This window comes from Jaculus jaculus, chromosome X (assembly GCF_020740685.1).
Source record: "Jaculus jaculus isolate mJacJac1 chromosome X, mJacJac1.mat.Y.cur, whole genome shotgun sequence".
Taxonomy (NCBI): Eukaryota; Metazoa; Chordata; class Mammalia; order Rodentia; family Dipodidae; genus Jaculus; species Jaculus jaculus.
In genome coordinates, this window is record NC_059125.1 from 69,529,456 (window position 1) to 69,553,572 (window position 24,117).

General features: G+C 41.8%; 1 protein-coding gene across 1 annotated transcript; it reads left to right on the top strand.

The window, feature by feature from the left end:
* Window positions 1-644: 644 nt before the first annotated feature.
* On the top strand, window positions 645-22,444 carry Pgk1 (phosphoglycerate kinase 1). Its single transcript, XM_045141018.1, has 11 exons — window positions 645-807; window positions 6,800-6,850; window positions 10,417-10,572; window positions 10,696-10,840; window positions 15,373-15,476; window positions 16,215-16,334; window positions 19,139-19,253; window positions 19,471-19,650; window positions 21,082-21,259; window positions 21,530-21,628; window positions 21,990-22,444. Exons 1-11 carry the CDS (start codon window positions 743-745, stop codon window positions 22,028-22,030), a joined length of 1,254 nt encoding a protein of 417 aa, XP_044996953.1. The 5' UTR covers window positions 645-742; the 3' UTR covers window positions 22,031-22,444.
* Window positions 22,445-24,117: the final 1,673 nt, after the last annotated feature.

A 24,117-nucleotide genomic window follows, 5' to 3' on the forward strand; every position in this document is an offset into this window, starting at 1 on the left:
TATGCATTTACCATTACTACGAATAAAGTACACTGAATTTTTTGTTATAAGAGCCGGGGAGTCAGAAGCCTGTTTTAGAGTTCTGGGAGGTCTCTATTACTAAGTAAGGTCTCTTCAGGAATTCCGTTTTAGGAAGCTGGGAGGAGAGGCTACTAACAGAAAGTGGCACATGCTGAAGCCCTGGTAGGGCCTCCCGGAATTCCGTGGGGCGGGGCGGGGCGGGGCGGGGCGGGGCGGGGGCGACGATTTTCCCTCACCGACTATGGGCTTGCGCAGAGACTCCGCCGCTCGGGGCGCCAAACCCGGAACACTGCCGACAAAGCCGCTCACACTGCAAGTCGTCACAGCGGCGCCACCCAGTTCCCTTCCGCTCCACCTGCCCGCCCGATGGCACTGCCTCCCGCTCCTCCCATAGTCAGGAAGGTTCCCTGCTGCTAGCGTCGTGCCGGACGTGACAAATGGAAGCCGCACGTCCCACCAGTCTTCACGTAGACGGACAGCGCCTCGGACCAATGGCAGCGCGCCGGCTCTTCCGGACCTTGGCCAATAGCTGCTGTTCTGCTTTGCGCCTGGGCAGCGGCGGGCGGGAAGGGGCGGGTTCGGAGGCGGGGCGCTGGGGGGCGGGGCGGGCGCGTTCCGGGCGAGCGCGCTGCTCCATTCTGCACGCGTCAGGCACGCACTTCAGCCACGGAAGCCGTCTCTACCCGTTCTCTGCGTCTCTCGCCCTTGCAGTATTGCCAAAATGTCGCTTTCTAACAAGCTGACTCTGGACAAGCTGGACGTGAAGGGGAAGAGGGTCGTTATGAGGTAATTCTGTTCGTCTGCCCCGTGCGCCCTCGGGGCTCTGCTGCATCCTCTCTGGCCTTGGCCGCGTTTGCTTTCTCGTCTGCCCAATCTTGTGCTTACCTTCCAGCTGGACCTCAGAGGTTGTAGGCTAGCAGGGAAAGGCTCCTCGCTACCCTCCTGTCCCCTGTCCCCTGTATGTGTGGAGGCTGTGCCTGGCTTTGATATTTCCTAACCGCTTTTCTTGCAGCCCACAAAGTAACCGTAGTCTCCTTTGGTTTCCATTAAGGAAGGGCTCAGATTGCCAAGACTCATTTTGCGCTCTTTCGTGTTCCTGAACTGAACTTCTCATCACCTCTAGCTTCCAGCCAGCGAGAGCGGACCTAATGCTTATCCTGCAAATCTCTAGGCCCCAAGGAAGGGACCTTGAAAGGTCATTTGGTTTATTTCCCTTCCCCCACGGTCCTTAACACCATCCCTGACGAATACAAAACCGTCCACATTTCAAAGGTCCCTGTACAGAAGGATTACTTTCCCAGAGGATGTTAGAAATGTTCAGGCGGCGCCAAGTCCTACCTACCCCTCTCCCCAGTAATGGGTGGGAGGTGAGGCCCACCGAATGAGGCTTTGTAAATCTTATGTAACATGCCTCTGCTGCCCTACCTTGCGGTTGGACTCCTGGCCAAGGGGTTTGCATCAGGATTGTGAAACATGCTGGGTAGCACATAGGGTGTGGCTGTTCATGCCTCTGGCCTCCAACCTCTCACATGTGGCTTGAGAATCAGGATATATGTAAGTGAGGAAGTCTCCTCATGCACATGAGGGCCTCTTAGTCTGCATATGTGAATCCCTGGGCATTTACTAAGATGGCTTCTCCCTTAAATACCAGAATTAACTAGCAAACGGTATGGAACTTTCACATTTATTCTTTCAATAATGTATGGTATGTTTATGTGTACCAGCAGCAAATCAAGGACGATGGTTAGGTACATAACTGATGGACTTAGTGGATATTAATTACTTTATGAGCTCCAAGGATGATAACATTTGAAGGCCCATACAATTGACCTTTTTTGGAAGTTGTTGACTGTGAATGGTGTGATTCAGACCCTGTCACAATTTGGGCCAGTTCAAGTGAGTGCATCTTGGATATTAAGGGACACAAAAGGCAGTAGAGGATCTCTTACCCTTGGTTTGAGCACAAGGGGTCACTTAAGAGTTAAGAGACCTATGGACACACTATAAGTTCACGAAGCTCTCCTATTTCATTATAGCCAGTCTTACTTGGCAAGTGACCTCTGTCTTGCTGTGCAGATAATCAGAACTCAATAGACTATGTTAATGAGAAACAGGATGTATATAGGCCATTGTAATCTGGACTGAGTAGGGATCTCTGTCATCCTAGTGTTCTATAAGGGCAGGCTCTGGCTTTAAAATTTTTTCTTATCATTTTATTTATTTATTAGATACGGGGGCGGGGAGAGAGAGAGAGAGAGAGAGAGAGAAAGAAAGAAAGAATGGGCATGCCAGGGCCTCTAGCCACTGCAAACTCCAGATGCATGTGCCACGATGTTCATCTGGCTAACATTTTACCTGGGCCCTTAGGCTTCGCAGACAGGTGCCTTAACCGCTAAACCATCTCTCCAGCCCCAGGCTCTGGCTTTTATTCCACCCTAAGGAAAGGCAGGTAGAGGTTGCCCTACAAATAGATTTTAGGTTTAAATTCTTTCTTTTCACCTTCATTGGCTTGAGGCTGCCCTCTGCAGATGTAGTAGCTGAAGGACAAGGAGCAGGGAGCAGGGTATCAGGCTGTCCTATGATTTCAGTCTTGGTCTTTTATCTCATCTCCTGCTGGGAAACTCTTGAGGAATTAACTCTGCTAGCTGGACAAGGCAAATTTATATCCCCCCCCACCCCCGTGAACCAAATAAAGTTTCATTTAACACAGATTAACCTTGTGTATTGACATGACTCCTCCTGTTTTGCTGATGACCTATTCAAGGTTATTAAACTAGCAAGTTTGTGGCATATCCTTGACTAGAATTTTCTCCTTGGCTGCTAGTCATATCCTCTAAAGTTGGACATAATGACCAAGAACAGTTGAAGTGGACCTTTGTTAAGTTTGCAATCAGTTTTCCCTCTATAATGTAGATGTTTTGTACTTTGGTTGAGGACAAAAAGTTACTTTGCTTCCTGATTATTGTTTCTTCAATAGAGTTGTACTGTAGGATTACTTTTGTAGAAGAGTTAGACAGCCATGCATATTCAGTTCAATACCTTTTTGTTTCAGTACTTTTTGTGTAGTGGTTCCTGGCAGTGTTTCAGAAATGGGGCCATTTGGTAGTAACTGCTTTATTTGCCTCCTCTCTGCCCTGTGGAAGGGTACTCTGCTGACTTGTCCAATCCCTTGGTTTGAATTGGCAAGAGATATTCAACTGATTTGTTTGGAACTTTCCACTAGCTCTTGTGCTTGAGTGTTCCATCTTTCTATACTCCCAACTCCCCATTGGGGGGAAATTTTAAATAGCCAGAAACTTCTGATAGGTTAGAAACCAAGTTCCACCTCAGCTTTTCAGACTTCAGTTGTTTTTTACAGCCCCTTTAAGTAAATTTCCTGCATATTTTTGCCATGTCATTTCCTTTTTTTCTTCACTCATAGGTCGGGAGTCATCTTTTGCAGTCTCTTTGCTTTGTTCTCTCCTTTCTTTTAAACCTTACTGGTTTTCTCTAACTTGTTGAAACTTGTTAAGCCACAGTCCTGACGCAATGGGAAGGGAAAAAAAGTCTTAATAGAAGCCATATTACTCTAATTTTCCACTGAGACAGTGAAGCAATGGCAGGCATGGTTTCTTTGAAAGTTTTTTTTTTAAAAGAACTGGGCCTGGAATCCTGAGATTTCAAGTAATAAAGACCATATTTCAATGAAATCAACAGTTCTTGAGAGTTTCATTTTGAAATAGATTTTGAGAAGATTTTAAAGATTCTACAAAGAAGCCTTGCATTCATTCATTTTTCCACATTGGTTATTTTACATAGTTATATGCAATGTCAAAAGCAGGAATTTGACCTTGGTATAAAATGTATATAGTTCTCTGGCATTGTTATCATAACCTTAGATTTGTGTAACCACCACAATCAAGGTACAGAACTGCTTGATCACCCGTTGTAGTCACACCCTGCATTCCTAACTTCTGGTAATTACTAACTGCTATGTCCTCTGTTTATAAATGTTAGATGCATAAACTCACAGTCTGTTGCTTTTTTTTCCCCCCCAAGGTAGGGTTTCATTCTAGCTCAGGCTGACCTGGAATTTACTATGTAATCTCAGGGTGGTCTCTAACTCACAGCGATCCTTCTACCTCTGCCTCCCAATTGCTGGCATTAAAAGCATGCTTGTTTTATTGACCCTTTTCACTCAGCACTTAATGCAAGATTTATCCATCATGGTACATGTATCAACAGTGCATTCCTTTGAGTTGCTGAGTAATTTTCCATGATATGGATATAACACAGTTGAACCATTCATCCACTGAAGGATGTTTGGTTTGTGTCCAGTTTGGGACAATTACACATGAAGCTACCGTGAACATTCTTGTACAAATCTTAGAATGGCCATGTGCTAAAATTTGTCTTGAGTAAAACACCTAGGAGTGGAATTGCTGGATCATATATACATGCTCCCCCTGTTTTACTATGTTGGTTGGATCCAGTTCCTTGTGTGTAAGCACTCGCCCATTGAGCAATCCCATCCTTAACATATGGGGGGGACTCCCAAATTGTTTTCTAATGCTGCCACACCATTCACATCAATGGATGAGTAGTCAGTTGCTCTGCATTCTCCTCAGCATTGGTAGTGTTATTTTTCCTATTAAGTGTGGTGATGCCTGAATTTGTACTTGAGGCAAAGTTCAGGACCTTTTTTTTGATTTTTTTTTAAAATTTTTATTAACATTTTCCATGATTATAAAATATATCCCATGGTAATTCCCTCCCTCCCTACCCCCACACTTTCCCATTTGAAATTCCATTCTCCATCATATTACCTCCCCATTACAATCATTGTAATTACATATATACAATATCAACCTATTAAGTATCCTCCTCCTTTCCTTTCTCTACCCTTTATGTCTCCTTTTTACCTACTGGCCTCTGCTACTAAGTATTTTCATTCTCACACAGAAGCCCAATCATCTGTAGCTAGGATCCACATATGAGAGAGAACATGTGGCGCTTGGCTTTCTGGGCCTGGGTTACCTCACTTAGTATAATATTTTCCAAGGACCTTTTTTTTTTTTTTGATTAACAACTTCCATGATTGTAAAAAAAAATCCTATGGTAATGCCATTCCTCCCCCCACTTTCCCCTTTGAAACTCCATTCTACATCATATCCCCTTCCCCTTTCAATCAGTCTCTTTTATTTTGATGTCATGATCTTTTCCTCCTATTATGATGGTCTTGTGTAGGTAGTGTCAGGCACTGTGAGGTCATGGATATCCAGGACATTTTGTGTCTGGGGGAAGCATGGCACGCTAGGAGTCCTACCCTTCCTTTGGCTCTTACATTCTTTCTGCCACCTCTTCCACAATAGATTCACTCAGGACTTTTTTTGAGGATTGGAAAAGGAAAGAGTGCATATTTTATTTAAAAAGTAAAACAAGTGGAATGTGTAGGTAGGAGAGCTGGTCCTGTGTTAGAGTCCTCAAAGAAGCTAAAGGCAGAGTTGTTGGGAGTCTCGATGATGAGTGCAGTTATGAAGAAGGAAATGAGAGAGAAGTAATCTAGTCTGCATCAGTAAATTGGTGTCATATCAGTTGGGATAGAGATTAGCTGCTACAGAAAGAGTTCAGAAGAATAATGAAGGAGGCTGAAGATGTAGCTCAGTGGTAGAGCATTTGCCTAGTATGCCCAAGGCCATGTGTTTGATCCCCAGTGCTACCACAATGAAACAGTACAGCAGTAATCTATTAGTTAAGCAGGGAAAACTTTAGAATATTATTCCTTATGCCACTACTCCTGGTTTGTCAGGTCAGTGAGTGTGCATGTCTTCCTCTAAGGTGTTTCTAAAGAGGGTATCTTATTTATATTGTCTATGTATTGCATAAAGAATATATATATATTTTTTTTCTTTTGAGGGATGTTAGTTTTGTAAGGAACCAAAAATAGTATTGAAACAATCAGAATCAAGATCATTCCGCTGGGTGTGGTGGTGCACACCTTTAATCCCAGCACTGGGGAGGCAGAGGTAGGAGGATTGCTGAGAGTTTGATGCCACCCTGAGACTACATTGTGAATTCCAGGTCAGCCTGGGCTAGAGTGAGACCCTACCTCAAAAATAAAAACAAGGAAGGCAGGCAGGCCAAAAAAAAAAACACATTCCTTATTTCTCACCTGCTCACGCTGCTTACTCAAGATACTGTCATGCCAGGTCAAAATGGATAAATACATTGACGTGGAACTGCCTTTAGCTTCCCAGATCTTCAGGGCCTGCTCTTACAGTTTTTGTTAGTTTTTTTTTTTAAATGAGAGTGAGAGGACAGAAAGAGAGAATATTGGCAAACTAGGGCCTCCAGTCACTGCAATTGAAGTCTGGCTTATGTGGGACCTGAAGTATCCAACATGAATCCTTCGGTTTCGCAGGCAAGTGCCTTAACTGCTAAGCAATCTCTTCAGCCCTGAGTTAGTTTTTACTGTTTTAAATTTCTTTTTAAAGTATGAATACATGCCTAAAAGGTCATAAATAATGAGTGTGGTAAATTACTACAGAGTGAGTACATTTGTGCAAACAAGTCAAGAAACAGCAGAACATGAACCACTGGGTGTGTGTTGTCTTATCCCAGTCAGTGTTGTTACCACATCTTTCCTATGGGTAAGCACTATCTTAACTTCTAATGCCTCCCATTATTTCTAAGGTGAGATGTAAACTTCCAGCTTATTTAATTGGTTCCATAAAATACTTCCAACCTGTGGTAGGTTTGTAAGTCATCATTGCCTTAATCAACTTTGTTTCTTTTCTAGAGTGGACTTCAATGTTCCTATGAAGAACAACCAGATAACAAACAACCAGAGGTAAGATCACTACTAAACCCAGGCTGCTTTTAAGATCCTTGTATGTGTACAATGGAAATGGCTTTCTTTTATATTGTGGAACTATAGCAATGTAAGCCATGTTGTTTTGGCTTTCTACCATCTGCTGCCCCTTCTTGTCAATATAGAAGAATTTAAGCATTCTGAATTTATGAGAAGGTAGAAATTGGAAAAAAAATTGTTCTAGGTTGGCATGGTGGTGCACATTTGTAATCCTAGCATTTGGGAGTCTGGATTTAGGAGGATTGTGAATCCAAGGTTACCTGGGCTACAAAGCCAATTCCTGGCAAGCTTGTGCAATATAGCTTGACCTGGTCTCAACAAAACTAAACAGTCAGTCTGAGGAAGTTATTTCCCCTCTCCCTGCAGTTGTAAACAATTTTGAAGTATTTATTGAGTCATTTATTTTTGAAATATCTGTGTTCTTTTATTTTTTTATTTATTTGCAAGCAGAGAGGGGGCACAGCAGGGCCTCCAGCCAATACAAACAACCTCTAGATGCATGTGTCACTTTGAACATCTGGCAAACTATGCTGAAGAAGTATTTTTATTAATAATTTTCATATATCTATTTAAATGTATATTGATCACAATCCCTTCCCATTACCTTCTCTTGCCCCGTGCCTTACACTGAACTTCAAAAGGAGGATTTTATTTTTTATTTTTACTTTATTTATTTATTTATTTTGGTTTTGACGCTGATCTGGAATTAACTATGTAGTCTCAGGGTGGCCTCGAACTCACAGCAATTCTCCTACTTCTGCCTCCCCAGTGCTGGGATTAAAGGCGTGCACCACCACGCCTGGCTAAAAGGAGGATTTTATTGTATGTGCATGTGCATGCATATTTGGGTGGAGGCCAGAGGTGTCATCTTTATGAATATCATCTACCTCCTTTGAGACAGGGTCTCCTATTGTGCCTGAAATTCATCAAGTAAGCTAGACTGGCCAGTGAGCTAGAGGGATCTTCCTGCTTCTACTTCCTGCCCTGGTGCTAGAATTATAAGTGTGTGCCACCATGCCTGGTATTTTGTGTGGGTATTGGGCATTAAACTCAGGTCTTCATGTTTGGGATTCGATTCCTTACTGACTGAGCTATTTCCCAAGCCCAAGAGAAGAATTTTTTTTTAAGGTTTAGAGAGATTTTATTAGGTTAAAAGAAGGAAGGTCAGACTTCCTGCCATGTGGAACACAGGAGGTGATAGAGAGCCCATGTGGGAGTAGGAGTCTCTTCTCATTATCCTCACCCCACCAGGCTGGGATAGGGGAAAGTCTACCAGAATGGGGAACTAGAGGTTTAGGTGTCATGAGAAATGAATAGCCAAGAAGAGAAGGATTTAAAAAAAATATATTTTTTATTTATTTGAGGGAGAGATAGGCAGGCAGGTAGAGAGAGAGAATGTGCATGCCAGAGCCTCCAGCTGCTATAAATAAACTCCAGTTGCATATGCTCCCTTGTGTATATGGCTTATGTGGGACCTGGGGAACCAAACCCGGGTTTTTTGGCTTTGCAGACAAGTGCCTTAAATGCTAAGCCATCCCTCCAGCCTAGGTTTTTTTTTTTTAAATTTGATTTGTTTTTGTTTTTATTTTTAATTTAATTTTTTTTTTGAGGTAGGGTCTCACCCAGGTCCAGGCTGACCTGGAGTTCACTATGGAGTCTCAGGGTGGCCTTGAACTCACGGTGATCCTCCCACCTCTGCCTCCCGAGTGCTGGGATTAAAGGCATGTGGCACCATGCCCGGTTGTTTTTATTTTAAGTATGTTTTATTATTATTTAGAAGGAGGGAAGGGGAGAGATTGGGTGCACCAAGGCCTCTTGTCACTGCAAATGAATACTCTCGATGCATGTGCCACCTTGTGCATCTGGCTTTGAATGGGTACTGGGGATTTAAACCTGGGCCATCAGGCTTTCAAACAGGCACCTTAACCACTAAGCAATCTCTTCATCCCATCCCGAGAAGATCTTTTTTTTTTTTTTTTTTTTTTTGAGGTAGGGTCTTATTTTTGTTCAGTCTGACCTGGAATTCACTGTGTAGTCTTAGGCTGGCCTTGAACTCAGTGATTCTCTTACCTAAGCCTCCCAAGTGCTGGGATTAAAGGTGTGTGCCACCATGCTCATCTGAGAAGGATTTTTAATACCAGTAATTTTTGAAACTTATGTATAGTTTTATCTGACCTTGTTCCAGGTGGCTCAGATAAAGGTACTTTTTGAGAATTTTGATTTGATTTTACTTTTTTATTTTTTGAGTTTTTTTAAAAAAAAATTTGGTTTATTTATTTGAGAGCGACAGACAGAGAGAGAAAGGGGCAGAGAGACATAGAGAGAGAGAATGGGTGCGCCAGGGCCTCCAGCCACTGCAAACGAACTCCAGACGCGTGCGCCCCCTTGTGCGTCTGGCTAACGTGGGTCCTGGGGAACCGAGCCTCGAACTGGGGTCCTTAGGCTTCACAGGCAAGCACTTAACCGCTAAGCCATCTCCCCAGCCCTATTTTTTGAGTTTTTTGAGGTAGGGTCGTACTCTAGCCCAGGCTGACCTGGAACTCACTCTGGCCAAGCTGGTCGCAAACTCACATTGATTCTTCTAACTCTGCCTCACCAGTGCCATGATTAAAGGCATACTTCACCACCAGTGGCTGTTTTTACTTTATAGACGTGAAAAGAGGGGCCTAGAGAGATGGCTTAGCAATTAAGGTGCTTGCCTACAAAACCCAAGGACCTAGGTTCAATTCCCTAGTACCCACGTAAGCCAGATGCACATGGTTGTACATGCATCTGGAGTTCATTTGCAGTGGCTAGAGGCCCTGGCATGCCCATTTCTCTTTGTCTTGTAATTTTTTTTTTGTTTTGGTTTTTCAAGATAGGGTTTCACTCTAGAAAAGCTGACCTAGAATTCATTATGTACTCTCAGGGTGACCTCAAACTCACGATGATCCTCCTACCTCTGCCTCTTGAGTGCTGGGATTAAAGGCCTGTGTCACCACGCCCGGCTAAGATATTTTTTAAAGTGAAAAGGCTGACTTTCAGTCAGCTTAGATGCTCTTAGTGTCTCTAAGTCCTAGCTTCAGAAGCAGAATTTTTAAGTGACAGTAAGTATTGTTCTTTCTTTTGAGATTATATTTTAAAAAAAGCTTTTAGTTAAAAAAAAGTTGAGGCAGGGTCTTATTTTGTAGTCTAGGCTTGCCTTTCTTTAACTTGGTATCCTCCTGCCACCGCCTCCTGGGTGCTGGGTTTATAGGCATGTATCACAGTGCATAGCTCTCCTGAATATGAATCTGAGTTCCACTGCAGAGTTGCCCACAGGTAGATTTAAAGGGGCTTTACCCCCAGTGAATACCAGTAACCCAACTAAGGAGGGCCCTCAAGGAAAGGGTTACTAGGGGGAGGGAGATATAAGACTATAATCTATGTAAAAAAATAAATAAAATTTAAAAAATATGTTTTAAAAGAGAAAAGGGGCTTCATGTCTTACGAAGTAATGAATAAAATAGTTATTACTAATTCCTAGGAATTACATTGCTCTGTCTGTTGCCTCTTCTTGATTGCAGGATCAAGGCTGCTGTCCCAAGCATCAAATTCTGCTTGGACAACGGAGCCAAGTCAGTTGTCCTTATGAGCCACCTGGGCCGGCCTGATGGTGTTCCCATGCCTGATAAATACTCCCTAGAGCCAGTTGCTGTAGAACTCAAATCTTTACTGGGCAAGTAAGTGCCAGACTGATGCTAATGTGCTCTGTGGAAGATGATGTACTTGGGCATGTTGTCACTGGTCCTTGATTTTCAGACTACTTACTTGTCTTCATTTCTTGTACTCCCCTTCTCTCCCAGGGATATTCTGTTCTTGAAGGACTGTGTGGGCCCAGAAGTAGAGAAAGCCTGTGCTGACCCAGCAGCTGGGTCTGTCATCCTGCTGGAGAATCTGCGCTTTCATGTTGAGGAAGAAGGGAAGGGAAAAGATGCTTCTGGTAACAAGGTAGGACTTGTGATATTGACATTATTGGGCTTTACAACCTGAATATGTAAGAGACATTATTATAGCATATAGGAAGCTCATCTTTTAGAATTTTTGGTGAAGTATAGGATACATGTAATACTGTACAAACATGGGTTAGGGATACGGCAAGACATTTGCCAATTATCTGAATGCTGCGTAAAAAGAGTATTCAGTGGATATGGTGGGGAGATGGCTCAGTGGGTTAAGAGCACTTGTTGTGTAAGCATGCGAACCTGAGAGCTTGAGGGGGCCTCATTTACCCTAATTTCGATTTCTTAGCACTCACATGAACAGCTGGGCGTAGGCATGTCTGTCTATAACCCTAGTCTTGTGGGGAGCACAGATCAGAGAAATGGACTTGCTGATCAGCCAGTCTGATTGACTAAAGGAAGATCCTGGTTCAGTGAGAGACTTCACCTCAAGAAGCCAAGCAGATGGGCAAGAGAGGAGAGAACTACACCTGACGTTTTCCTCTGGCCTCTGCACGTGCACACATAAAACCAATGCATCTCTACACACACCACCATTCCACATATACTACACAGAGAGAGAGAGAAAGAAGAAAGAGTATGCAGTGAGTAGAATGTTCATGGTGATTATCTTGGATTTAAGGTATCTATTTGGGAGGGGATAGGGAGACAGTGTTTGAGACAGGGCCTCATGTGGCCATTTAACCCAGATTGGCCTTGAACTTGGTATATTATCTAGGATGATCTTGAATTCCTGATCCTTGTATCTCCATCTCCCATGTCCAGGTGCTGGGATTACTGGTCTGTGCCACTATGTCCAGACTAAGGCATTTTCTTAAGTATAAAGCATTTTACTCAAGCATCTGTTTGAGAAAGGAGGTATAGCTATTACCCTTATTTCATAAAGGAAATTATTTTCAAAATTAACCCTCAGGTTTCCAAAAGGCAGCCATCTGGCTAAAGTTGATACTGTTGCTGGGCTTTATACTATAAAGTTTAGTCTATTCTGTCAGCAAACTTTCTCCATAAAGGTCTATATCCTAAATATTTTAGGCTTTGTGGTAATAGTTGCCATTGCATACAATATATTTTTTAAAATATTTGTTTATTTTATTTGAGAGAGAGAAGGAGGGAGGGAGGGAGAAAGAGAATGAGAATGGGCACGCCAGGGCCTTCAGCTGCTGTAAATGAACTCCAGACACATGCACCACCTTATGCATCACGTGGATCCTGGGGAATTGAACCTGGGTCTTTTGGTTTCACAGGCAACTGCCCTAACTGCTATGCCATCTCTCGAGCTCCCATTGCATGCAATCCGTTGGATCTACTCAGCTTTTCTCTTGTCATCTAAAAGCAACTACTAATAATCCATAAAGTAGTTTCCTATGACTAGAATGGTTACTAGATAATGAACCTGACTTTTTGAGCATGGTTTTGAATTTGACAATGGTTAAAAAGGGATGGTAAAGACACTTTAGTACTTTTCAGTCAGTTTTTAAAGATGTGAGATGTGCACTGAGCTAGTCAGGGTCCCCTTTCGACTTCTGACATTTCTTAAGGTCATCTGGAGTACCTACTTTGAAGCAATTTCTTTTCTTAGCAGCACAAGCCTGACTTGCCCTGTTTTTGGCATGATCTTCCTACAGTAGTACTAGTGAAATGCTGACCTAATTTGTTGCCCTTTTAAACTGAAACATAAGATGCATATCTGTTAAGGCCTACAAATGGCAGGAGGCAACTGGCAAATTGATGCAAAATGTTTTACTGAGGAAGTGACAAGCTGACTATGCTAGTCTAACATTTTATAGTCAGTTCACTTGATATTCAGAGTCTATTGGCTTGTAATACCTGAAATCTCAGGAGTCAGTTGTTTAAACTGGATAGAAAAATAAGTTGAAAACATAAAATTAAATTTTATAGTCAATGTGGCCACAATAATCTTTAGAATTAACATTGCCTTCCTTGTACCTATTGGCAGTTGAAAAATGAGAAATTTCAATTTATCTCATTTTCCTTAAAAATTTTTTTTTTTTGGTTTTTAAAAAAATTTTTTTTTCAAGGAAGGATCTCACTCTAGCCCAGCCTAACCTGGAATTCTCTATGTAGTGTCAGGGTGGCCTTGAACGTGATCCTCCTACCTCTGCCTGTGAGTGCTGGGATTAAAGCCCTGTGCCACCATGCCCAGCTCCTATTTGTTTTTTTGAGACACTGTTTCAGCCTGGCTTGGCATTCAATATGTAGCCCATACTAGCTTTGAACTTGTGGTCCTCTTGCCTCTGCCTTCCTAGTACTGGAAGGTGGAAATGGGCAGTGACTAATGAACATCTGCTCAGTTTTATGTACTCTATTGAGCCATGCCCCTTCATCTGTTTTGCTTCTGTGTATATTTGTTGTTCACTTGCCTACCAGAGACCTTTATTTTGTTTTGGCATCCCGCTTTCTTTCCTCTTTGAGGGATCCCAGGATGGTTAGCTTATATTCAAGACCCCTGTGTTTCATTTCTGCTTTGTCCCTACCCATGTCTTACAGTATTTCTTTTTGGTTATTCGAGGTAGGGTCTCACTCTATCTCAGGCTGACCTGGAATTCACTATGGAGTCTCAAATTCATGGCAATCCTCCTACCTCTGCCTCCCAGATGCTGGGATTAAAGGCATACGCTACCATGCTCGGCATTTTTTTTTAAATATTGTATTTATTTGAGAGAGAGAGGGAGGGAAATAGGAAGGTACACAGAGCAAGAGTGCCAGGCTCTCCAGCTGCTGCATACAAACTCCAGACACATGCACCTCCCTGTGCATCTGGCTTATGTAGGTCCTGGGGAATCAAACTTGGGTCCTTGGGCTTTGCAAGCAAGTGCCTAAACCACTAAGCAATCCGGCCCTCTTATAGTATTTCTTGTTTTTCCATTTGAATGACTTTCAGGGAAAGTTATGAATTACCTCTTTTCAAAGCAAAGTATAAAGTGTATTTTTAATCTTTGTGTATACATGTGTGAGAGTAGACACTCACACCATTGCATGTATGTGGAGGTTTGAGGGCAACATTGGATGTTGGTCCTCACCTTCTACCTTGTTTGAGGCAAGGACTGTTTGCCACTGCAGAAGCCAGGCCAGCTGGCTTTGTGTAGGTTTTGGGAATCTTAACTTGGGTCATCATACTTGCATAGTAAGCACTTTTACTCACCAAGCCATCTCCCTAGCCCTCTTCACATGTTTTTGAGGTTCTTGTCATAAATCAGTCTAATCCATCTCAGCCTGCCATTGTTTCTTTCATGAGGAAAATGCATGAGAGCTTTTCACAGTTCATGTAAAACATATACTGTCTTTTTAAAAAAATTATTTATTTGCAAGCAGACAGAGAGATAGAGGGAATGGGTACACCAGGACCTCTAGTCACTCCAAACGAACTCCAGACATATGTACCCCTTGTGCATCTGGCCTATGTGGGTCCTTTGGCTTTGCAGGCAAATGCCTTCTCTTCAGCCCAAACATATACTATCTTTTCACAAGGACAATATTGTCAATGAGGAAATGAGTCAGGATGTAGGGTGGGGGTTGGGTTCAGCACCTCATGATTTTTAGTGGTGGAGAAGCCATCTCCATATGATTAGAGGTTAATTTGGAGTTCAGGAATATTGTTTGTAAGTTTTTAAAAAATTAATTTATTTTTATTTGAGAGAGAGAAGGAAAGGCAGATAGAGAGAATGGGTCCACTAGGGCCTTCAGCTGCTACAAATTTACTGTACATGCATGTGCCACCTTGTGCATCTGGCTTATGTGGGTCCTGGCGAATCAAGCTTGGGTCGTTTGGCTTTGCAGGCATTACCTTAACCACTTAGCCATCTCCCCAGCCCTGTTTGTAATTTTAACTGAAGGTGAAGGAGAGAGAAATGATTCAAGGGCTGGGTATGGTGGCATACAACTTTAGTCCCAGCAGAGGTAGGAGAATCACTGAATTCAAGGTCAGCCTGGGCTAGATTGAGAGCCTGCCTCAAATAATAATAATAAATAAATAGACCAAAGGACCTAGAATATTTTGAAGAAAGAATAGATCTTGCAGCTAATGGTAACATATTACTGTCCTGAAGCTGAGGAGAAGCTCAGTGGTTAAAAGCACTTGCTTGCAAGCCTGATGACCTAAGTTCAGATTCTTAGAACCCATGCAAAAAAGCCAGATGCTGTGACAGGTATCTGTAAGCCTAGCCTTTCTATCTCAAGATGGGAGAATCAAAAAAGTTTGTTGGTAAGCCAGGCTGGTGTTTTCAGTGGAAATCAAGAGACCATGCCTCAAAAACAAGGTAGAAGACAAGGACTGGCACCTGCTGTCCTCTTACATGTGCTGTCACACATGCCTGTCTGAACTCCCTTACACATCCGTACACACAAAAAGATACAAGAAATTTTTAAAAATGCTGTCCTATTAACTCAGGTCTATAGAGGTATTCAAAAGGATTCTTAGTGGCCTGAAATACTTTCAGAATTGCTTTTGGGCCATCAGTATTTCTTGTGTTGATTTTCCCATTTGTTTTTATTTCTTTGCAGATTAAAGCTGAGTCAGCCAAAGTAGAAGCTTTCCGTGCTTCGCTTTCCAAACTAGGGGATGTCTATGTCAATGATGCTTTTGGTACTGCACACCGAGCCCACAGGTACCAAGAACTCTGTTACTACTGACCTGAGAAAAATATTCAGGGTCACTTGAATAACCCAAGCTCTGGGGTGCTTTTAGCGATTTCTGCATCATATTGTGTTCCTTTTAATTTTGATCCCTCCTTGGAGCTACTACTGTGTCAATTCTTAAATTTTTTGAAGATCCATATTCAAAGAGGAAGTACAATTAGAAAGCTTGTTTTGGTCGGGGGTGGGGGTGGTGGTTCATGCCTTTAATCCTATCACTTGGGAGGCAGAGGTAGGAGGATTACTGTAAGTTCAAGGCCAGCCTGACACTACATAGTGAATTCCAGGTCAGCCTGGACTACAGTGAGACCCTACCTCAAAAAGCCAAAAAAAAAAAAAAAAAAAAAAAAACCATGCTTATGACCTTGAGGAAGAGGTTGGTCTTTTAAAATATGAATATCTTGTAAAGACCCACCCCCTGGGAATGTTAGTATACCAGAATGTCTTATTTTCTTATTAACTTGCCAATTACAAACTGTGATTCAGTGTTTGGCCTGCTGAAGTTTATTAACTGGTATTGTAACTTAATCTCATTTTACTATCTTTAATTTTCACTTTTTACCTTTAACCAGTTGTTACAAACCTTATCCCGTGCTTAAGTAGGATGAAAACCATGGTTTGTTGGTGTCTCAGAAGTGATGAAGGCATTTTAGGACTGGGAGAAGTGTCAAGATTTGACTGGAATTTGAATTTCTTTTTTTTCCCTCTAGCTCCATGGTCGGTGTCAATCTTCCACAGAAGGCTGGTGGTTTCTTGATGAAGAAGGAGCTGAATTACTTTGCTAAGGCCTTGGAGAGTCCAGAGCGACCCTTCCTGGCCATATTGGGCGGGTATGAAGAACACTTTTCCATTCTGATTTAATTAGTGTTTACCTGGTATTGGGCCTTAACTTGGATGGTTTATGGTCAGATAGCACAACCACACTAGGTAACTTAGAATTTAATAAAGGCACTACCTACACAGTATGGGCAGGGTTTGGGAAAAGCAGAAAGGGGCAGTACAGTGGTACAATAATCTGGGGTTAACAATAGCCATCCTCATCCCTAGACCTGAAGGGACAAAGGGAGGAATCCAAATAGTGTATTGTGTAGAGTTGGCTTTCTGATTGTGATTTTTTTTTTTTTTTTTTAGTCTTTGTTCAAAGGTACTGATCATCTGCTAGGGGAGCCAGGGAAAGTTTGTGGGCTCTTCAATCTCCTGCTGCTACAACCCCTCTATAGTGATTGGCTGAAATCTATTTGGAAGGCAAAAGGGCAAGAGAACCCCTTGGGACAGAAGAGGGTGGTGGAGGGTAGAAAATGGTTATGGAAGGAACAATGGAGAAAAATCTATCAAAAGTAATCATCTCATATTTATTTATTTATATTATCTTTTCACAATTTTTACTAACATTTTCCATGATTATAAAATATATCCCATGGTGATACCCTCCCCCCTGCACTTGCCCCTTTGAAATTCCATTTTCCATCATATTACCTCCTCATCTCAATCATTCTACTTGCATATGTACAATACCAACCTATTAAGTACACTCCTCCCTTTCTCTTCCCTTTATATCTCCTTTATAACTTACTGGCCTCTGCTACTAAGTATTTTCCTTCTCACGTAGAAGCCCAATCTTCTGTAGCTAGGATCCACATATGAGAGAGAACATGTGGCGCTTGGCTTTCTGGGCCTGGGTTACCTCAGTTAGTATAATCCTTTCCAGATCCATCCATTTTTCTGCAAATTTCATAACTTCATTTTTCTTTACCGCTGAGTAGATAGTTTTACTTTGTTTACTTGTGTGAGACAAAGAGATAACCAGACAGTAAGAGTGGATATGGGTGCACCAGGGCCTCCTGCCACTGCAAACAAACACCAGACGCAAGCACCACTTTGTGCATGTAGCTGTACTTAACATGCTTACTAGGGAATCAAACTGGGACACTCATGCTATGCAAGCAAATGCCTTTAACTGCTGCGCCATCTATCTCCCCAGTCCCATACCTAGTTTATACTTCCTCCTAAGGGGAAAGGTATTATGTAGATAATGGTAGTCTAATGGTTTAGTAAAAATAGAAATTTGAGAAGTGAAGATTGAAAGGATCTATATTTTAGATAATAAAGTAGGAACAAGGAAATGGGACTGCTTAGATAAAATAGCTCCCTTTCACTTGGCACTAACTGTCTACGTAACAGCTTCTTCCTGGTCAGAGGTCCATGAGCTCTGTCTCAGCACTTTTTTCCCCCTCTATGGGACTGAATACACTCACTGTTTTCTGGAGAAAATTGACTTGGAGTTGGTGTCAATTTCATGCAGCATAGTTACTTTCTAGGCTTCATGATCTCAGTTTCAGAGTCCTAAAAATAACCTAAGTAGGGTACAGGTTGTTGTTTTCTTGCAAAAAGGTAAGTTCTTGGAAGCATTGAAGTTTTCTGAGTTGTAAAGGTAAGACACTGGTCTTTGGCTTATTTTTAGATTAGGATTTTTGCTTTCCAGTGTTCGTAGATTCCCTCAATATCTGGTCTGCTGGTTATTGTTCTGTTTTAGATTCAGGCTGAAATACAGTAGTCTTCCTTTATCCTCAGGGGATGTGTTACAAAGTTCCTGGTGGACATTTGAAGCTGAATATGGAATGGAACTCTATATATTTTATGCTTTTTCTCTATATATGTATATATGATTTAGGCACATTGAGACATGAACAACAATAATACTATGGACCAGGTATAATATTCTATAATAAAACTAACAAATTTTTTGAATTTTATTTTAATGTCTTCTAGTTTTGTTCTTACCTTTTTATTTTTATCTATTTGTAAACAGAGAGAGAGAGAGAGAGAGAGAGAGAGAGAGAGAGAGAGAGAGAGAGAGAGAATGGGTACACCAGGGCCTTCAGCCACTGCAAACGAACTCCAGATGCATATATCACTTTGCATCTGGCTTTATGTGGGTACTGGGGAATTGAATCCAGGTTATTAGGTTTTGCATGAAAGCACCTTAACCCCTGAGTCATCTTTGCAGCCCAGGAATTTATCATTAAGTATTTCTGAACTGCAGTTGACTGGACAGAGTTGAAACAGGACAGTGAAATCAGAGAAAGGAGGTATTACTGCAGCTGTTTGGGGAAGTTAATGTAGAAAGTTTTGCTACCTTTTTTGCAGTGTTGTCTCCCTAATCCATTAACAGTTTCTATTTTTTTAACAATTTCTTTCTTAAGATTACATTTTTGTTTGTTTTTATTTTTATTTATTTATTTGAGAGCGACAGACAGATAGAGTAAGAGGCAGATAGAGAGAATGGGCACGCCAGGGCCTCCAGCCACTGCAAACGAACTCCAGATGCATGTGCCCCCTTGTGCAACTGGCTAACGTGGGTCCTTGGGAATTGAGCCTCGAACCGGGGTCCTTAAGGCTTTATAGGCAAGCGCTTAACCGTTAAGCCATCTCTCCAGCCCGAAGATTACATTTTGTTTTAGTTACTACACAGTTTTAGGTACCTTTATGGCATTTTCAAATACAATTTTTAGGTGGTTGCCCCTCCCCCCTATTCCTGATTTCCCCCACCAATCTTTGCATCAAGCCTTGGGTTTCAGCCCTCCCCTACTCAGTTGTTTGTTCCTATGGTAGTGATTCTTGTTTTCTCTTCTAGAGCCAAAGTTGCAGACAAAATCCAGCTGATCAATAATATGCTGGACAAAGTCAATGAGATGATCATTGGTGGTGGAATGGCTTTCACTTTCCTTAAGGTGCTCAACAACATGGAGGTAGGAAACCAATGGCAAGAGGATGTGCAATGGCTCTCTGATATAGTAGGTTATATATATGTAGTGTAAATCCTAAAAACACATTTTATTAATTTTTGGAAGTTGTGTTTCTTTTGTGTGCATTTTTGGTATTGTATTATATTGGTTCATGTCTGCTTTGTCATTCATGTTCTTAGTATAGAAGTTGATCTTTTATCTGCTTGGCTACCCTGTATAGATTGGCACTTCTCTGTATGATGAAGAAGGGGCCAAGATTGTCAAGGATCTCATGTCCAAAGCTGAGAAAAATGGTGTGAAGATTACTTTGCCTGTTGACTTTGTTACTGCTGACAAGTTTGATGAGAATGCCAAGACTGGCCAAGCCACTGTGGCCTCTGGCATACCTGCTGGATGGATGGTGAGTCACTTGTGTGTTCAGTTGTATAAGTGAACAGAAACTTTTTTTTTTTGTCACTCATTCATTATTTATCCACCTTAACCAAGTCAGCAGACTTTTTTATGGTGCTAGAGCTCCAACCCAGTGTCTTCCACATGCTCAGAAGTGCCCAACTACTATGCTACACCATCCACCCTCTGAGAGCACTCTAAATAGTGGAGTGAGGCATTTGTGAGAGAGTCTATTAGATAACCAAACATTGCTGTTATCTTCGTGAGCAATATGAAGACAAAACCACTTTTTGTCTCTTCAGTGTTTATTAAGCACTTACTATGTGCTGGGGATAGCACAATGCACTGTTATAGTTTGTGCTGCCCTGGATTAGGTTGATACCTCAACCTACATAAGAAAGGTTCTCATGAAAATGTTGGTGTAGAAGAGTACTGATTTTAAGCAATGTGAAATACTTAAGACTACTATAGTTGACAATAGTGTCATCATGCTCCTTTTGTTTTTCTTTTTTGTCTTTGTTTTGTTGTATGGCTTAGGCTAACCTCAAACTCACTATCATCCTGCCCTTGCCTCCTGAGTGCTGGGATTATTGGTATGCCTCCATATCTTGGCTCCATATATTATTTTGATAACCTATATAAAATTGTATTGTGTTGATATGCAGGTTTGCTAAAGCATTTTATTACATGTTTCATTGTTTCTCAAAGTGTGCTCCCACAACTAGCAAGCATCAGTATTGATTTTGGAACTTGTTACAAACTTAAAGTCTTTGAGCTCTATTTCAGACCTACTAAGCCCTAGGAGTAATGACTAATACTTTTTTTTTTTTTGAGGTAGGGTCCCACTCTGGCCCAGGCTGACCTGGAACTCACTATGGAAAATTTGAGAACTGATTAGTGTTTCTCATTCTCAACACCATAATTCAGTTTCTGCTGTGGAGGGTATTGTAACTTGAGGTTTTACCCTGGACTTGGCTCTAGTAGATTTTGTTTGTTTTTCGAGGTAGGGTCTCACACTAACCCAGCCTGACCTGGAACTCTGTGTGTAGTGTCAGGATGGCCTCATCCTCACAGCGATCCTCCTACTTCTGCTTCCCGAGTGCTGGGATTAAAGGCATGCACCACCACGCCTGGCCTGTAGTAGAATTTTTGAGTCAAAGGACATGTGTTAATAGTTTTAAAGACTAAAGGGTACCTCTTGGTTCTAGTAGGAATGATTGTTGATAAGTCTTACATTATGGTCTTGATATTTGCTCTTCTATGTAACCTTTTTTTTTGGGGGGGGGGGTTTCGAGGTAGGGCCTCACTCTAGCCCAGGCTGACCTGGAATTCACCATGGAGCCTCAGGGTGGCCTCGAACTTGCAGTGATCCTCCTACCTCTGCCTCCCAAGTGCTCTGTGTAACTTTTGATGGTTTATTCTCTTTAATTCTTTCTCCCAGGGCTTGGACTGTGGTCCTGAGAGCAGCAAGAAGTATGCTGAGGCTGTGGGTCGAGCTAAGCAGATTGTATGGAATGGACCTGTGGGGGTGTTTGAATGGGATGCTTTTGCCCAGGGAACAAAGTCCCTCATGGATGAGGTAGTGAAAGCCACATCCAGGGGCTGCATCACCATCATAGGTAAGAGGTCCTGTAAGCACTAACTTTAATATATGGTAGAATTCTGTTCAATGGAAGGTGGAAGGGACATGGTTAGCTTTTCCTGGTCTCTTGGTTCTGGGTAAATTTTGAGAACTAACAGGTTATATAAGTCATGGAATATCATCTTGAGGTACAGTTGAGAGCTTTATTAACTACCTTTTGGGTTAAGGGACACATGCATATACAATTTTGGTGCAAATGCTTTTTCTTTTCTCTCCTTTACTCTCTGGCCCGGATTTCATTGCACAGGTGGTGGGGACACTGCCACATGTTGTGCCAAATGGAACACTGAGGATAAAGTTAGCCACGTGAGCACTGGAGGTGGTGCCAGTCTAGAGCTCCTAGAAGGTGAGGTTCTGTGTTTCAGCTTGTTTGGAGGCAAGGTGAGGACTGCACACTTAGAAATGGGTAGAAGGACATGGAGGAATTTAGTAAGTATTACTGTCACTAGCTGTTATTATTAGCTGGGTAGGACACCTAGTAAAAGTTCAAATAAAGCTCCTGTGTTCATTTCAGGTGGGGAGTGGGCAAGAAGGAACTTCTTAAATATGTCAAGGTCTAGTTCACTTGAGACCTAAAATGCAGAAGTTTATAAAGTCCTAGCCATATATCTTAAAGAAAAGCTGATGTGTTATCAGGAATATGGGGCAGGTCTGTCTGAGTGGGTCTTACAGTAATGCTATCTGTGTGTGTGCTCTCTCAAAAACAGGTAAAGTCCTTCCTGGGGTGGATGCTCTCAGCAATGTTTAGTACTTTCCTGCCTTTTGGTTCCTGTGTACAGCCCCTAAATCAACTTAGTGTTTTCTGCATCTTCACTTGGCATTAGCCCAAGATTCAGCTAGTGGCCAAGAGATGCAGCACCAGGAACCCTTAAACAGTTGCACAGCATCTCAGCTCATCTTTACTGCAACGGGATATGTCTACATTCAAGATCCCACTTAAATTTCTTAGTGACTAAGCTATTGTGCACTCTAGAATACATCTATTTATATTTTGCCTGTTAAAAGAAGTGAGCTGTATTAGCTTAGTTCTCTTTTTGATGTAGCTTCTCATTAGCTTTGTCACTGTTCACTACTCTACGTGGAAACAAAATGAAATTTCACTTGTAGGTAGGGAGAACTTGATCTATTAAATAAACAATAAAAGTGGCCATTGAAACTGGAATTTTCTTCCTGTCATACTTTCTTAAGAAGAGTGGAAATAGAATCTTGAGGAAGAGCTTATGTATCTATCTACATTTCTATATAGTTGTGGGGAGGTGGAGGGGTTGGATCCTTCACCTTATTGAAGTTTTATCCTGTGGCAGACATTCTACTCTAGTGCTCTAGTGTAAATTTTTATCAAACACCACAATTTAAAATGTCAAGGCTGAGGGCTAGGGAGTTGGCACAGCAGCAAAAGGTACTTGATTGTATAGCCTGCCAGCCTGGGTTCAAATCCCCAGCCACCCATGCAAAGCCTAGTTGGCATTCATTTGCAGCAGCATGAGATGCTGCACGCACACCCACACCCCTGTGTAATATAAGTAAATAAGAAATACAATTTCAAAAATGGTGAAATGTTGAGGCTTATAACAAAACAAAAACAAGTCCCAGCTTATTACTCTCCTCAACTCCAAACCCCATAGTGACCCCTGTTTTTCTTGTATTTACCTCCATGTTTCTAAGTGACTAGTGTTAGCTTGTGGTGTTTTAAAAACATAACTATTAACTTAATAGCTTAGAAGATTGTGCTCTTGCAGCCTCTGTTCTACATACTCCTACTCCTTTCTTCTTTTTCCCAGTATAGCTTTTGTCATCATTGTAGATGAGATCAGAAGTTTACTTTATGAATAGTCTGGCATTGTGGCATATGCATGTAATTCCAGTACTTGGGAAGCAGAGGTGGGAAGATCAGGAGTTCAAGGTCATCCTTGTCTACATAAAGTTGAGGCCAGGCTTGTCTATATGAGAGTCTGCTCCACCTAAATCTAAAAAGTTTATGATTGTAAATTCTATTCATAGTTGAAGTATATGGTATATTATACTTAACTTATGTGGATTTTTATTTTCTTTATAGTTAATATTTTTAAAAACATTTTTTATGCTGGGTGTGGTGGCACATGCCTTTAATCTCAGCACTTGGGAGGCAGAGGTAGAAGGATCGCCATGAGTTCAAGGCCACCCTGAGACTCCAGGTCAACCTGAGCTAGAGTGAAGTCCAACCTCAAAACCAAATTTATATGTGTGTGTGTGTGTGTGTGTGTGTGTGTGTGTGTATATATATATATATATATATATATATATATATATTTACATTTTCCATGTATCACTAATTTATTTCTGAATCTCCCACAAATGTAAGCATATTTAAATATCAGTCTTGTTAATTTTCATGGAAGACATCCCTGTTGGAGTCTGATTCTTCAGTTTGTGATGGCTGCCCTAGCTTTGCTGTATAGTTGTTGCTCTGGGATTTCCTACAACCCTCTGGAGGATTGTTTTCACCATCTGTGTTGGCCCTTTATTTTGGGATCTATTTTTTGGCTTTTTAAAAATTAATTTAATTTGTGAGAGAAAGAAGAAGGTAGAATGAAAGAGAATGGGTGTGTTAAGGCTTCCACCCCCTGCAGTCAAACTTCAGATGCATGCACTACCTTGTGCCTCTGACTTACATGGTTCCTAGGGAATCGAACCTGGGTCCTTTGGCTTTGCAGGCAAGCACCCTAACTGCCTAGCCATCTCTGCAGCCCTGGTTTATACTTTTTGAGATAGGGTCTCTGCTATACAGACCAGACTGACAGACCTTCTGAGGGTTGTTTTCCTGCCCAGGTGACTGACAAGCCATTAGGATTAGCT